Source organism: Copadichromis virginalis, linkage group LG3 (genome assembly GCF_057382275.1).
Source record: "Copadichromis virginalis isolate Kocher_CV1m ecotype Utaka linkage group LG3, C_Virginalis_male_GT1.1, whole genome shotgun sequence".
NCBI classification, from domain to species: Eukaryota; Metazoa; Chordata; class Actinopteri; order Cichliformes; family Cichlidae; genus Copadichromis; species Copadichromis virginalis.
In genome coordinates, this window is record NC_140620.1 from 53,744,877 (window position 1) to 53,758,180 (window position 13,304).

Sequence of the window (13,304 nt, forward strand, 5' to 3'; positions counted from 1 at the left end):
TGAATTAGTGCATAATTTTCCCCATGTTTGCAATTAAACAAATGACCCCAAACCAGTGACTGTACAGGTCTGTGAGGGTCCATGGTTTTGTGGAAGGACTGCACACTTCACCTGCCTCATAATCCTGCCTGACCCTCAGAAAAGAAACCTGTTATAATGGCGTGGAGCAACAACACGAACCCTTTGACAACACTACCAAATATTCTATTCATTTTAGTTAAAGTTTTTAATTAATAAAGAAATAAATGTATATTAAATATGGTATAATACTGTAATTATATAAATAAATGCATTATTTACTGGAAGCCTCGTACGACGCTTTAGCTTTGTTAACAAAGTCATTATTCATGCGAAAAGGTTGCCCACCAACTAAATGAATGAATGAATGAATGAATGAATAAATAAATAAATAAATAAATAAGTAAATAAAGTAAGTTTACCGTTGACCTGCGCTCGGAAGTGTGCGACGAGTGATGTCATGCGGAGGGAGGAAACCGATCTCAGCAGCTAAGATGGCGGAGGAGCAGCAAGAGTCATCACAGGGAGAGATGGAGGGTGAGAGAAACAGTTACACCAACAAATGTCAAGCAAAGTGCGCTGTCATTTCTCTTCTAAACAAAGCTCTTATTCACACGAGCATCTGTAAAGCGTTTCAGCCGTTACCTCCTCCGTGCTGAATCTGGCTGATGTGCAGCGGTGAGGGGCACACAGAGGCCAGAGCTTCTGGGCTAACGTTAGCTAGCTGCCACTGCTACACAAAGAAAAAAAAGCTTGTTTAGTTAATGTCAGGGCAGCAGTGAGTGACAGTTCCAGAGGTTTTGACTTTTGGAAATGCTTAAAATGTGTACTTAATATTAAAGAAAAGACGTCGTATTTTTAGTTTGTAAAACTGCGACTGTCGTCGTGGCTAAAATTTGTTTTGTTTTCGCACAAGTCGCGCTAGCCAAGTTTAGCTGACTGACGTTAGCTTGTAGGTTAACTTGTTTTCATGTTAAATGCTGACCAAGGGCTAAATGCGCTCTTGTTTGCTTATTGGTGTCGGCAGGTGACGAAAACGGAAAGGGGAAGTGTGTCTTTGTCAATTGATTTATTCCAGATTTTATTACATTTTGTTTACATGCAGCTGTCTGGCATTATAACGAAATCAGTGGTTTCGCCAGTGAGAAGGAAAACACCGAGCTAAAAGGGCTTTTTGACAAAAGACAAACATTTAAAGCAAAACGACATGCAGGACCTGGCACCGTTACTTTTATTAAGATACTAGTTCCTTACCTACACTGTATTACGGGTAATCAAGTTTATTTATTTATTTTTACATCCAAGATAATGTAGTCGCATTTAATTGTGATTGCTAAATCCAAGCTAGGCGTTTTTAAAAAATATCCTAGAATAACCAAGTAATATAAAGTTATTTCAGTTTTAGTCCCTGGCTTGTTCGGGTATTACATTGTCACACAGCGTTGCAGGTGCAATGCAGGTACACTGACAGTGTCACTAGGTCACATCTGCTTAAACACACCAATTGTAAAAGTGAATGCAGTCAGCGATGGCCCAAATCGGCTTGTTCTGAATCCCATCCAATACCGATACCTTAGCTTTGCTAACTGCTAATACTGACTAGCGATAGGATACCAGTTTTAATTGAATAATCTATATCAATGTGAGCAAGAGACTAGAAAGTATTCTTTTATGTTTCAGGAAACACGAGACTCAAGTTAAAACATTTCCTAACTTTGAAAAAACTAAAAAGGAATGAATAAATAAATATAATTCTATACAATTTTTGGTATTTGTTAGTGAATTAAAAGAAAACAGCTCTAGGATACACGTGGCAAAGTAAACACAGAGCAACACAGAAGTGAATCGAATGGGCTGGCTCGTTATCACTGATAGCCGGTCCAGTTTTCACGGTTGGTATCGGATCAATATCCAATCCAAATATTGAATTTGTGCAACAGTTGTTTTCCTAGTAGCAAACGCTTGCATCCTAACTTTCTGAAACACTAGAAGGTGGAACTAGCTTTCAGTTCATCCTTTTTTCAATTTTTTCATTTTTTTAAACCACAGATCTGGGCAGTAGATCACATTAGGGTCCCTCTACTAAAGACGTTAACCTAATCAGTTTTTAAACATTAGAGTTTTCTCAGACTAGCATCCTTTGACGAAACATTAACACCTCTATACAGCTTGCACAGTTTGGGAAGATGGAGTTGTGCTTTGATACTGTAGATGTTTGTAGGGCAGTTTCAGTCTCAGTTTCAGAACTGTTACAGTGCTATTGTCTGTATATAGCACCATAAATGCTACTACATTTATGGTATTGTAAATCTGCTTCTAGTCTGATGTGCAGTTAAAATCCCAATGCCACAGCTTCACCATCCTCCATGTCGGCCAGTATGTCATTTAAGTACTACTCTACTCCTGAAGCCTCTTAAATATGTCACCTTTGTCTTACAGGAGTGAACTGCCTAGCATATGATGAGGCCATAATTGCTCAACAGGACCGGATTCAGCAGGAGGTAAGAAAGCCTTTAGTTTGGAAAGCAAAAAGAAATAAAGATGACTTTGTGTTATTCTCGGGATCCGGATGAGCAAATTTCCACATTCCACTGTAGGGCTGCCACGATTAGTCGACTAGTCACGATTACGTCGACTATCAAAATCGTCGACGACTGATTTAATAGTCGACGCGTCGTTTGAAGCTTTGTAAGATCACAAAAGCAGGAATAAGTAGTAGGATTTAAGAGTGTAATAACGGACTGAAACAGAAGATGGCAGCACTGCATGTACAAGGATGCCAGCTGCCGTTAAACCCCGAAGAAGAAGAAACTGTGTCCCAGAATTCATAGCGCGGCCCAGCGCAGTTGTCAACAATGGCGGCAGCTAGTTAGTTTTAATATTACTCTTATTATTCTTTCTGGGTCACAAAATAAACGTTTAACATATTTTCAGGCGAGAATGTAGCTGTGTAAACCTCAAATATCTGCTCAGTTTATCAGGACACCACATATGTTCAAAAGCGCTCCGACGTTTTCAGAGACGTCTGTTACCCACTAGCTCGATAGCTAGCCGGGGGCCATGAGAGCACCGGACTCCCGGCAGATCGTTTTCAAACCCACCGCCCTACTCAGGTTAAACATGATATATAAGTCACTTAGATAACTTAAAAATGTTATTGTTTGGCTTTTTTCAGTATTTTATTTGTTCCTGAGTAAATCGGCTGAGTTTATTAAACTCCACCGAAACAATCTGCACATTTAATTAAAATTCAATGAACTATCATCTTGTCTTTATTTTTAGTTAGCACAGACCTTAAACACTTAAAGCTGTAAGCTAATGATAGTTATATAAGAGCAGATGCTGCTGGTGCAATAAGCTGTACTTTTACGTTCAATGGATGATGATCTGATTAGTCGACTAATCGCAAAAATAATCGGTGACTAGTCGACTATCAAAATAATCGTTTGTGGCAGCCCTATTCCACTGTCTTTATTTATTTATTTATTTATTTTATTTTATTTTTTTTCACAGTTACAACTTCAGAAATCTCAGATGACATGTGGACAGGGCTATAAAAGCATCATTTGCACTCTGAACACAAATGAGATGCATTTCTTTGAGAATCTATCTGTGCAGTAATTACACTGACCTTGACCTGTAACAGGCTTTATGTGCACAGCTGTGAGATTATGATGAGCATAAAAAGAAATGTCACTAATGCATAATCACTGACATACTGTTTAATAAAAAGTCTAAAAACAAGTATTGAGATGGATTGCAATGACTAATTTGCAATTTTGTGTGTGTGGTTGTGCAGATAGCCAACAGTAACCCTTTAGTGTCAGACAGACAGGACCTGTCGGTGCTGCAGAGCGAGTACGCTGAGGATGACACGGTTTATCAGCTCAAGATCAAGGTCAGTCAGAGCGCTGCACCTCTCAGGTTACTGCAGCCACACGTCAATCCAAAGTTTCTCTGTTTAAATTCGCAAAAACTGTTTTGGATCTGGTGTTACAGATTTTTTTAAAATTATTGTTATTACAGGACCTGCACAAAAAATACTCGTACATTCGCAAGACGCGACCAGATGGAAACTGTTTCTACAGAGCCTTTGGCTTTGCACATCTCGAGTCCCTGCTAGATGACAGCAAAGAACTTCAGAGGTGACTGCCAGAGTGGTTACTGTGTGTGCTCTGCTGGCTGTTAGTGGCTATGCTCAAATTCACACTTCATCATCATCTCAGACGATTTAAATGCGTTCTGCTGCTGTTCTGTCTGTTCATCGGATGTATGAGTGTGTGTGGGCAGTACACTGTGTTCTGTTTTCAATATTTTAAAATTCGGATAAGCACATAGGCGGCTGTAATATTTACAATTTTTACTTTTTAAATACACATTTTGTCTCATCAGGTTCAAAGCAGTTGCAGCTAAAAGTAAACTGGATCTGGTTAACGAAGGTTTCACTGAGTTTACTATTGAAGATTTTCACAATACTGTGAGTATTCTGGCAAACCTAAATGACTATTTTTGTGAAGTTGCTACAAATGCAAATGGATGTCATCTAGTTAGATACATTTGTTTTATTGTCTGGTTTTTTTTTTACATTGTTGCTGTAAATAAGCTTAAAAAAAGAGGTGTAAAACCCTCAACCTGATTGACAGCATATCATTTGTTATGTTGGTTAAGGTGCAAATGATTTTTCCTTATTGATTAGCCAATTTTAGATGGCCATCTGCCAGAGCACATGTTTTGGCCAGTTAAATAGAAAGTTGGCAAGCTGAGGCCTGAGTACATGAGTCTAAACATGTAAATCTTGTTTTTCTTGCTAGTTCATGGACCTGATTGAGCTATGTGAGAAACAGCCGAGCCTGCAGGAGCTGCTGAACTCCTTCAATGACCAGAACGTATCAGACTATGTGGTGGTGTACCTGCGGTTGCTCACCTCAGGCTACTTGCAGCGACAGCATACCTTCTTTCAGCATTTCATAGAGGGTGGGCGCACTGTCAAGGAGTTCTGCCAGCAGGTGAAGGTTTTCCCTACGTAGATAATCATTTTCCTGCTTTTAAATTTAAATATAATGTACATAACTGTTGAACTGTTATGACATGTTATGACTGTTTGCCATTCTGGTACAAAAAACACGTTTTATTGTCTGAAACTCGCACCTAATGTGCTTTTTTCTTCTCTTTTTCCAAGGAGGTAGAGCCAATGTCTAAAGAAAGTGACCACATTCACATCATCGCCTTAGCTCAGGCCTTGGACGTATCCATTCTGGTGGAGTACATGGATAGAGGAGAGGGAGGAACAGTCAATCACCACGTCTTTCCCGAAGGCGGAGACCCCCGCATCTTCCTCCTCTATAGACCTGGCCATTACGACATCTTGTACAAATAGCACTCCTGGCCACAGCCCATCTCATGCATCTCCTGCTGTGTGCCGCAGCAGCGCATTCAAGAAATCCTACCAGCAGCCATGCTGATGAAGCGTACATCTGTGTATGAGATTACACTCGTGTATTTGGAAAAAAAAAACGAAAAAGAGAGAGAAAATCACATTACTTGCCTCATTTGCCCTTCTTGCCCCAAACCCCCAAATTTACCTTCAGTCATGACAAAATTATTAAATTAAAAAAAAAAAATCTTTGGAAATATAGAAGTGACTCCAACCATTTAGAGTTGTACAGGGTTTTTTTTTCTTTTGTGGTTGTAAATGTTATCTACTTGCTTTGTTTCTTTTCCTTTGTTACACTGCGTTTCATTGAGTTTTATTAAAGCAATTTACATCTTATTTCTTGTGTCAGTATGATTTTTGTTTTTCAGTTAAATATTGAAAGTTGAGAATAACGTTCTAAGTCTTTTTGTGTAAACAACACTGCACGTTGATGCATATTTGATGTCAGAACTGTGCTGCATCCATCTGTAGGAACCTGGTATAACCATACTTGAATTGAAAGCATTATTGCATTATTCCTGCAGGGAGAGGAGAAAGAAGAATATGGGACTATACAGTAATAAATTGTATATGACCTACAAGAGAAAACGTACATGTTAAAAGGTTTTTGGTACCTAGAAAGCGTTTGATATGTAGTTCTCAATATACAGATGTCAGTGATGTACACGGACAGCTGCTTTTTGACAGAATGGTTAAGTGGGTGTATGTTGTTTACGCTTGCACTCACACACATGCGCAGTTCCGTCACTGCAGCATAACCGAACCAAAGATCGTCTATAACCATAAAATACTTTGCTCTTTAGCATTTTATGGACGTTGAGTCCTGTTGGTACCAAGAAAAAATACCAAAGTGAGAACTCTTACGTTAAAGGTTAGAGTGAAAGGCAAGATGTCTCCGTTTTTAAAGTCATTTTTGTCAGGCAGAAGAGTTTTGGGGGCTTATTTGCGGTATCATTCTTCTCTAACTGGTATGTATAAACATGTTATATTTTTTTAATACCAGGCTAGCCTGACTGAAATGTGTTCATGACATTTCATGCTACACGTGACTGCAGACTAATAAGCTACAGCTAGCAACTAGCTACAACACCTTAGCCATTCACAGAGACGAAGGACTCTGCTGTGACTGGGGTGCAAGCTAGTGACGTATTCACTGAAAAAAAAGCAGTTGTACCACGAGGTAGTCCTGTAGTACAGTCGGCTGCTAGTTTACACATTAAAGCCCATTAAAGGTCATCGTAGCTGTGTAGAAAGATGTGCTTTAAGTCTCTAATCGCAGCCGCAGTGTGCCTTCTAAACAATTGTGCAGATAGGGTTGCCAACCGTCCCTTAAAATACGGAATCGTCCCGTATTTAGAAACAAAAGTACACGTCCCGTATTGAGCTAATAAGGGACGCACTTTGTCCCGTAATACAGTGAGAATCAAAAGTAGTCTATAAATGTTAATGGAATTAACGCTTTGTTTGAAAACATAATTCCCAGCCCCTCTCCTGCTTTGTGACCAATGCGCTGACAGCACACTTATGACAATTCGAGTATGACAAGTCAGATTATCGCTTATCTCATTGGTCGAGGAAAGGTCGCTTACGGAGAAAATACCGGAAGACAACAGATGACCACAACAAGAAGCATGGCCAACAGGGAAACAAACGCCGACACTGCGGTGCAAGTCTCGGACGACAGTACACCTAAAGCTGGGCAGACACTGTGCGATTTTTTCAGTCGCGTTATTCAGCTCCTGCTCAAACTGCACGATTGACTCGCAGGGTTAGAAGTTGGTAGGTCACGATGCAGGTCTCACACTATACCGCCCGATGCTCTGATGCGACCTGAGTGTTCACACTGTGCGTCCATAAAATGAAGGTTATAACAGAAAATCTGTCGCTCGCTCTCTCTGTCTTTCTCTCACACAGACACACCACCACCATCAACTTTGCTAAATTGCTAATGGAAAAACATGATCAGGCAGCTGTGATTTAGCAGCGATGTAGATCCAACTATTTTCACGGTTGTTGTGGTCGTGATAATTTTGTGAGGCCACATCGAAAAGGCTCGGATGAGCTTTTCAAAGTTCTACAAGTTGTGCCTCCATCGCTTGTGTCCAGATCACACGCTGCACAGCCGTGCTGCTCCATCTTTTTCACGGCGTTTACGTGTTTGCGCGCGAGCGGCTCACGAGCGATTGATGATCGGGAGCTGGTCGTGAGGTGTTAATCACTTCTCGTTACCCCACGTATACTACACGACGCACGATGAAGGCCAAAATCGGTCCGATCACTCAAAAATCGGCTCAAAATGGGCCTAAAACCGCACAGTGTGAGCCCAGCGTTAGAGCAGCAATGTTTGTTCCCCTCAGAGAAAGGGAAGAATGGGAAAAGGAAAACACCTGGCTGGAAAAAGTTAATATGGGCATGTGCAGTGAATATCAGCGCTATGTGGCCAGAAGTGTGATAATATAATTTATTTTGTGTAATAAACAACTGCAAGGATAGATGATTACAACAAATAGATGACTAATACATAAAAGTAATACATAGATGAATAATGATGATGAGTTAAGATGCGTAATCATGGGAACAAGCGGGTTTTCAAACGGGAGCAGCTGATTAGCATTAGAAAAGCTGAAATAATACCTCAGCTGAAGCCAATTGTACTAAATGCACTAAATGTGCACTGTTACAAGAATATTTTTCTTTCTATTGTTTTCTATTATTTTAAGTTAAGCAGGACAGAGTTCTTTTAAAGAAAGATTTACTTATATTCTCAAAAGTTAAGCATGACAGGCTTCTGTTTAAGAAAGAGACCTGTTTTACTGTGTTAATGTTGTCATTTTGAGCTAAAAATAAATGGCTAAATGATCATTTGTTTCACATGTGTTCATATCACAAAGAATACACATCTACTTAAATCAAATTCAAGTCAAAGGGTTAAAAAAAATAATTTCACACACAAAAAAAGAGCTAGAAAATTCACCACACTGGGAAGGGTGAAGACAACTGGGTCGCCCGGCCCTGGCCACGAGGTGTCCCTTATTTATTTTTCAGGGAGTTGGCAACCCTATGTGCAGACCACAGTTGGGCAACACTTAGCCAAACACCTGTCAACAACATCATAAACCGCAGCTTCCGAAAAGCTGAACCAAACAGCAAAGCATGTTTATCACGTGGATTTGACTGAAAGGTTTTGTGCATCTTTACAACAATATCAGCAATGCATAAATGTATCTTATACACACTGCTGTTGTATAAACTTGGAAATCACATTAAAGTTGAGGGAACTTCCTCAAAAGAAACTATTAATGTCTATTTATAACCTAAGAAAAGAGCTCAGTCATGATCATGCTAAAATAACCGATGTTTTGTGTATTACTGATAACTCCTGTGTCCCATCTTTGTTTCACTGTAGCTGAACTGATTGAAAACATGGATAAGAAAGCAACCTGGGACCGCTTCTACACCGAGACCAGCAGCGGGAAAGCCACCTTCAAAAACTTTGAGTGGTTTTTTGGTTTCGATTCTGTCCGAGACTTCATCATGCCCCTCTTGCAAACTATGTCTCGCCCAGACGCTGCGCTCCAGGTGGTGGATATGGGCTGTGGTACGTCAGCACTGGGACCCTCTATCTACAGGCACTCTCCTGTCTCCGTCCATGTCACTTGTGCTGACATTTCCCCCATAGCTGTGAAACTAATGCAGGAACACATTCAAGCTAAAGCCATTCAACCTCACAGCTGTTCTTCTCAAATTGAGTTCGTAGAGCTGGACTGCACACAGCTTGATAAACGCTTCAGTCCTAGTACTGTGGACCTTATAATTGACAAGGGGACCACTGATGCCTTGTTAAGGTCCAGGGAGGGGAAGCGAAATGCCAGCCTGGTCTTGAAGCAGTGTTTAAGGGTGTTGCAGAGTTCAGGGTCCTTGCTCCAGTTTTCTGATGAGGACCCTGACTCCAGGCTTATTTGGCTGGAGACGGCTGCACAGGATCCGGGAGTGATGACAGCAGATGTTGGGGTGCAGGAAGTTGGAGAGCTAAGGGGGATCCATTACTACTGCTACCAGGTGACCCCTCATCCTGCTCTATAACTGAAACTTTTTACTCCAATAAATAAATAAAATAATACAACACAATTGTAATATCATCTCTGAACTGTAAATCAGTGTTTCATGTTTGAGTTGCATAGATTTGGAAATCTCTCTCTTTCATTACTTGTCACACACTGCCATCTAGTGGCCAGCAGGCACCCAGCATCCAGGATTTCAATCCCATCCAGCAGAACACAACACTGTGATACAATTTGCAAAGTAAATGTTCTCTATACTTACATCACACATATGCCTCTTTTAGAGAAATATTTTAAAGACATGTAGAGTAGAGTAGAAACATTTCCAGGCCTGGAGACGGCAGTTTTAGGTACACGTTAGTAATGTTTAAAGCCCAGTAGTTTTGGGCGATCATATTATGGAAGTACTTCTATATATATCTAACTTATATATAGAGAGATAAGTAGGCAAAGTTGTTGTGATGTTGTGGCAGTGTGTTTTCCAGGTCGCGACCACATTGCTCATTTCCTCTTTGTAAACAGAAGAGTAGCTCTAGGTACAAAGTACCAAAGTTACAGTGCACTACAATAGGGAAGAAAGAAAAGGGAAGAAAAAACATCAGCTAGACACATTAATGGTTTCCAATCAAATTAATATTTTTTGGCAGTGATGGATCTCCCGCATTCAGATATTATTTCTGATTTATTAATTCATGTTACTCAGATTTATTTATGAGAAACATCTAAATACCTTGCAGCTTTACATAATGCATTACAAATGTCATTCGGTTCATCCAATTCTAGCTTTTTGGGAGGGTGGGTGGGTGGAAAAGGTGTCTCTAACACAAACACAACCGCTCACACTTATGGGCAAAACAACCTAACCCCACTGAGGCTTTAATGCCTCTGTGGGAAGAAGCTGGACTACTCACACACAGAGAGAAACGCCACAAAGAAATGATGATGAGGGATGCTTGTTGGGAGGTAACAGTGCATTGTGCATTTCAACCTGTCAGGCAGTAGTCCCATGCGTTTTCGAATCCTCCACCATCATACCAGTCTCCAAAAGACCGGACATGTCCACCTTAAACGACTTCAGGCCAGTGGCACTCACACCAATTGCCATGAAATGCCTCGAAAAACTGGTTCTCACACACATCAACCACATGGCCCAAGACACTGCTGATAGCCCTCAGTTTGCCTACCCCCCCAGTCAATCAGTGGATGACAGGGTGTAGCAATACCCTTACACCACGCTCTGCAACATCTGGAAAGTAGCAGAATGTATGCCATTAGATTTATTTCTTGATTTGTCCAGTTTTGTTGTGGAAGGTGTGAGGTTAAAATATTCATTTGAAGTCTTCTTGAAGTGGGAATGGCAAAATGCTTCTTCAGCTTCAGGATCTTCTTTGGTGTGATACTCCTGAACTTTGCCAACATGCCACCCAGTGGGACATACCAGTGGCCTTTAGTCTTTGCGTTGTTAGTCTGTGAGTATTGATTATTGCCACACTCCTACTGCAGTTTGTGCAGATCAGTGAAAAAAGTATCAGGAACAAAGTATCAGGCTCGACTTTTCTGAATTTGTTTTTATTTTCTTATGACATAAATGTTAAAACACTAATTTAACCGATAAACTGTTATGGGAAAATATTAAAAAAGAGAAACAGTGTGATTAAAAATAGATTTTAGAGGAAACGCTGCTCAATCTGATGAATGTAAAATATGTATGAAAATACTCTGATTTAAATATTAGCATGAATTTTAACCAAATGAAGCTTGTTTATGAATGGCAGCAACGCAGTTCAGTGACTCATCATCATCATCATTGTCACCACCATTTGTAAAATCATTCTTTAAACAAGCTGAGAAATGTTACTGGCTCGTCTTCATCCCCCTGCTCAGCATTCATGCAGAAAAATGGCGGGTTGAGTTTTTGGGGATCGACTAATCCAATGACATTGTTATAGAAGCTGAAAAACAGAAACAAATGAAGCAAAATGAATCAGAGGATGCCAACAGTTCTCTTCAACCAGGATCACAGATTCTCAGAGACTTTAGAGTGTGAGAAAAAGCCAGTGCCCTACTGAGGGACCCAGTTCAGTGTTTACTGGCAAATATTAAGGAAAAAAATGGCAAAGTGACAAATAGTTTTGGAAACATGCATGAAAGTTCTAGAACAATATTAAAAGCCTTCTGCCCACTGACCTGTTGACCACCCAGTCGCCGCTGCTGGTGTGGTACAGAGTACTGACGGGGATGCATCCAAACTGGGTGACAGTGGTAAAGTACTTGGCTGCAGAAACAAGAAGTGGATCACATGGGAGCCGAGGCAGCGCAACCAGACAAGCAGGTTTGTTTGTGATCAACACAAGCTTATGTAAGAGAATGTCATGTGTTACAAACTAACACATGACTTTGCAATTTTTCGCTTTGATTTCCTCTTATTGTACCTGATCCCGTCTTCGTCTTCTCCTCCCCGTACCAACTGTTGACCAGGACTCCCTGTCCAGGACCAGAGGAGGCGCCCAACACAACCTGGCCCATCAGGGTGGCATTTCTTGGAACTGCCAGCGGATGGAAGTCAGGGCTCAGATGCTGCTTAGTGCATGTGCGGTTCTTGTTGTTTATTTTGTACATAACACCCTAGAGGACAGGGCACCATTACACAGTCATTTATGGTATCCAGGATAAACTTGAATGCAAATATTACTGCTGTGCCGTCGCTACCTCTCTGTACAGTAGAAGCACATCAAGGTGGTAGGTCTTATTGTCATAGAGTCCAAACTGTCTGAAGCGGATGCGCTCTCCCAGTCCATCATAGATGTACTTGGAGAATGCCAGCAGTTTCTGATTTGCAGTGGACTTTCAAACAGAGGCAAATGTTCGTCATTGCAGATTACTTCTCACAGATTACTCTGAATAACTAACAACTGCATTAAGTATCAGTTGTTATTGCAACACTCAAATGTAATCGAGGGATATGAGAGGAGACTTACCACAGACAGGCTTCCGCTCATCAGTGGCGGGTATCCTGTGAAAATTAAAGCATTTTGGAGGATTTACACTACAGATGTGCTACATTGCTAACTTGGTCATTCTACACTGAAGCAAAAACAAATCGGCACCATCAGTTCTGATGCTAAAGCAAGAGAACTGCTGCATTTGGAGACATTTGAAGAAAGAGGACTTTCTTCAGATGTTTGCGTACTCACTGCAATGCCGTGGTCTCTGAGCGAGACAGCCCACGGACAGGCACACAAGCAGGACGAGGACCTTCATGCTGTTCGATTGCAGATCTGAATGTTTTCCTCTGCAACAGCTGCTCATATGATACTGCTTCAAAAATATCACTTCCTTAAAAAACAAGCAGGTGATACTCCCATTCTGTTTTCGCTGCCAAGTTTTTTGTTTGTCATTTCTCAATACGCCAGTTATGTGAGAATAAAAGTCAAGGGGAATGTCTTTTAATAGTAGAAACTGCGTTTTAGCTGTTTTGACCCCTAACTAACAAACCAAGGGGAGGAGCTAGAAGGCTGACTGAAGAGAAAGTTGAGAGGATAGACTGCATGTAGATGTAAAAGAGCAGCATTTGTAACCTTAACCACTCCCACTTCATATGTACACAAACTACTTTAACAAGCTAGAAACTATGTCTGCTGGTAAAGGTGACTAGTGTCACCTCTCTGGTGAACCAACCCAGAAAGCAAGTAACAACTGGAAACCAGCAAGGTGGGCATTAAACATAAAGACTTTTGATCCTCCAGGACTTTTTTTTTTCTCTTGAAACCATTAAGTCACATGTTGGTTTT

At 40.7% G+C, this 13,304-nt stretch overlaps 3 protein-coding genes across 3 annotated transcripts; 2 read left to right on the forward strand and 1 right to left on the reverse strand.

Annotated features, from left to right (window-relative positions):
- Window positions 1-458: 458 nt before the first annotated feature.
- Window positions 459-5,788, forward strand: LOC146715304 (ubiquitin thioesterase OTUB1-like). Its single transcript, XM_085451707.1, has 7 exons — window positions 459-555; window positions 2,458-2,519; window positions 3,818-3,916; window positions 4,045-4,163; window positions 4,411-4,495; window positions 4,830-5,024; window positions 5,198-5,788. The coding sequence occupies exons 1-7, from the start codon at window positions 474-476 to the stop codon at window positions 5,393-5,395; spliced, it is 840 nt and encodes a 279-aa protein (XP_085307833.1). The 5' UTR covers window positions 459-473; the 3' UTR covers window positions 5,396-5,788.
- Window positions 5,789-6,181: 393 nt separating this feature from the next.
- cskmt (citrate synthase lysine methyltransferase) lies at window positions 6,182-9,644 on the forward strand. Its single transcript, XM_085451710.1, has 2 exons — window positions 6,182-6,420; window positions 8,859-9,644. Exons 1-2 carry the CDS (start codon window positions 6,342-6,344, stop codon window positions 9,533-9,535), a joined length of 756 nt encoding a protein of 251 aa, XP_085307836.1. The 5' UTR covers window positions 6,182-6,341; the 3' UTR covers window positions 9,536-9,644.
- A 1,411-nt stretch (window positions 9,645-11,055) lies between these two features.
- LOC146715306 (ependymin-like) lies at window positions 11,056-13,015 on the reverse strand. The gene is made up of 6 exons (XM_085451711.1): window positions 12,708-13,015; window positions 12,492-12,526; window positions 12,223-12,357; window positions 11,946-12,138; window positions 11,701-11,788; window positions 11,056-11,465 (listed from the first exon to the last, which is right to left on the reverse strand). The coding sequence occupies exons 1-6, from the start codon at window positions 12,820-12,822 to the stop codon at window positions 11,342-11,344; spliced, it is 690 nt and encodes a 229-aa protein (XP_085307837.1). The 5' UTR covers window positions 12,823-13,015; the 3' UTR covers window positions 11,056-11,341.
- Window positions 13,016-13,304: the final 289 nt, after the last annotated feature.

Bases quoted from the DNA above. Each gene is read 5' to 3' on its own strand.
- LOC146715304 (XM_085451707.1), top strand. From the start codon at position 474: ATGTCATGCGGAGGGAGGAAACCGATCTCAGCAGCTAAGATGGCGGAG. The intron at 3,917-4,044 runs GTCAGTCAGAGC...TTGTTATTACAG, and splicing joins TTTATCAGCTCAAGATCAAG to GACCTGCACAAAAAATACTC. The intron at 4,164-4,410 runs GTGACTGCCAGA...TTGTCTCATCAG, and splicing joins GACAGCAAAGAACTTCAGAG to GTTCAAAGCAGTTGCAGCTA.
- LOC146715306 (XM_085451711.1), bottom strand. From the start codon at position 12,822: ATGAGCAGCTGTTGCAGAGGAAAACATTCAGATCTGCAATCGAACAGC. The intron at 12,139-12,222 runs GTAGCGACGGCA...CCTGTCCTCTAG, and splicing joins TGCTTCTACTGTACAGAGAG to GGTGTTATGTACAAAATAAA. The intron at 11,466-11,700 runs GTCAGTGGGCAG...TCTGTTTTTCAG, and splicing joins GGCGACTGGGTGGTCAACAG to CTTCTATAACAATGTCATTG.
- cskmt (XM_085451710.1), top strand. From the start codon at position 6,342: ATGTCTCCGTTTTTAAAGTCATTTTTGTCAGGCAGAAGAGTTTTGGGG. The intron at 6,421-8,858 runs GTATGTATAAAC...GTTTCACTGTAG, and splicing joins GTATCATTCTTCTCTAACTG to CTGAACTGATTGAAAACATG.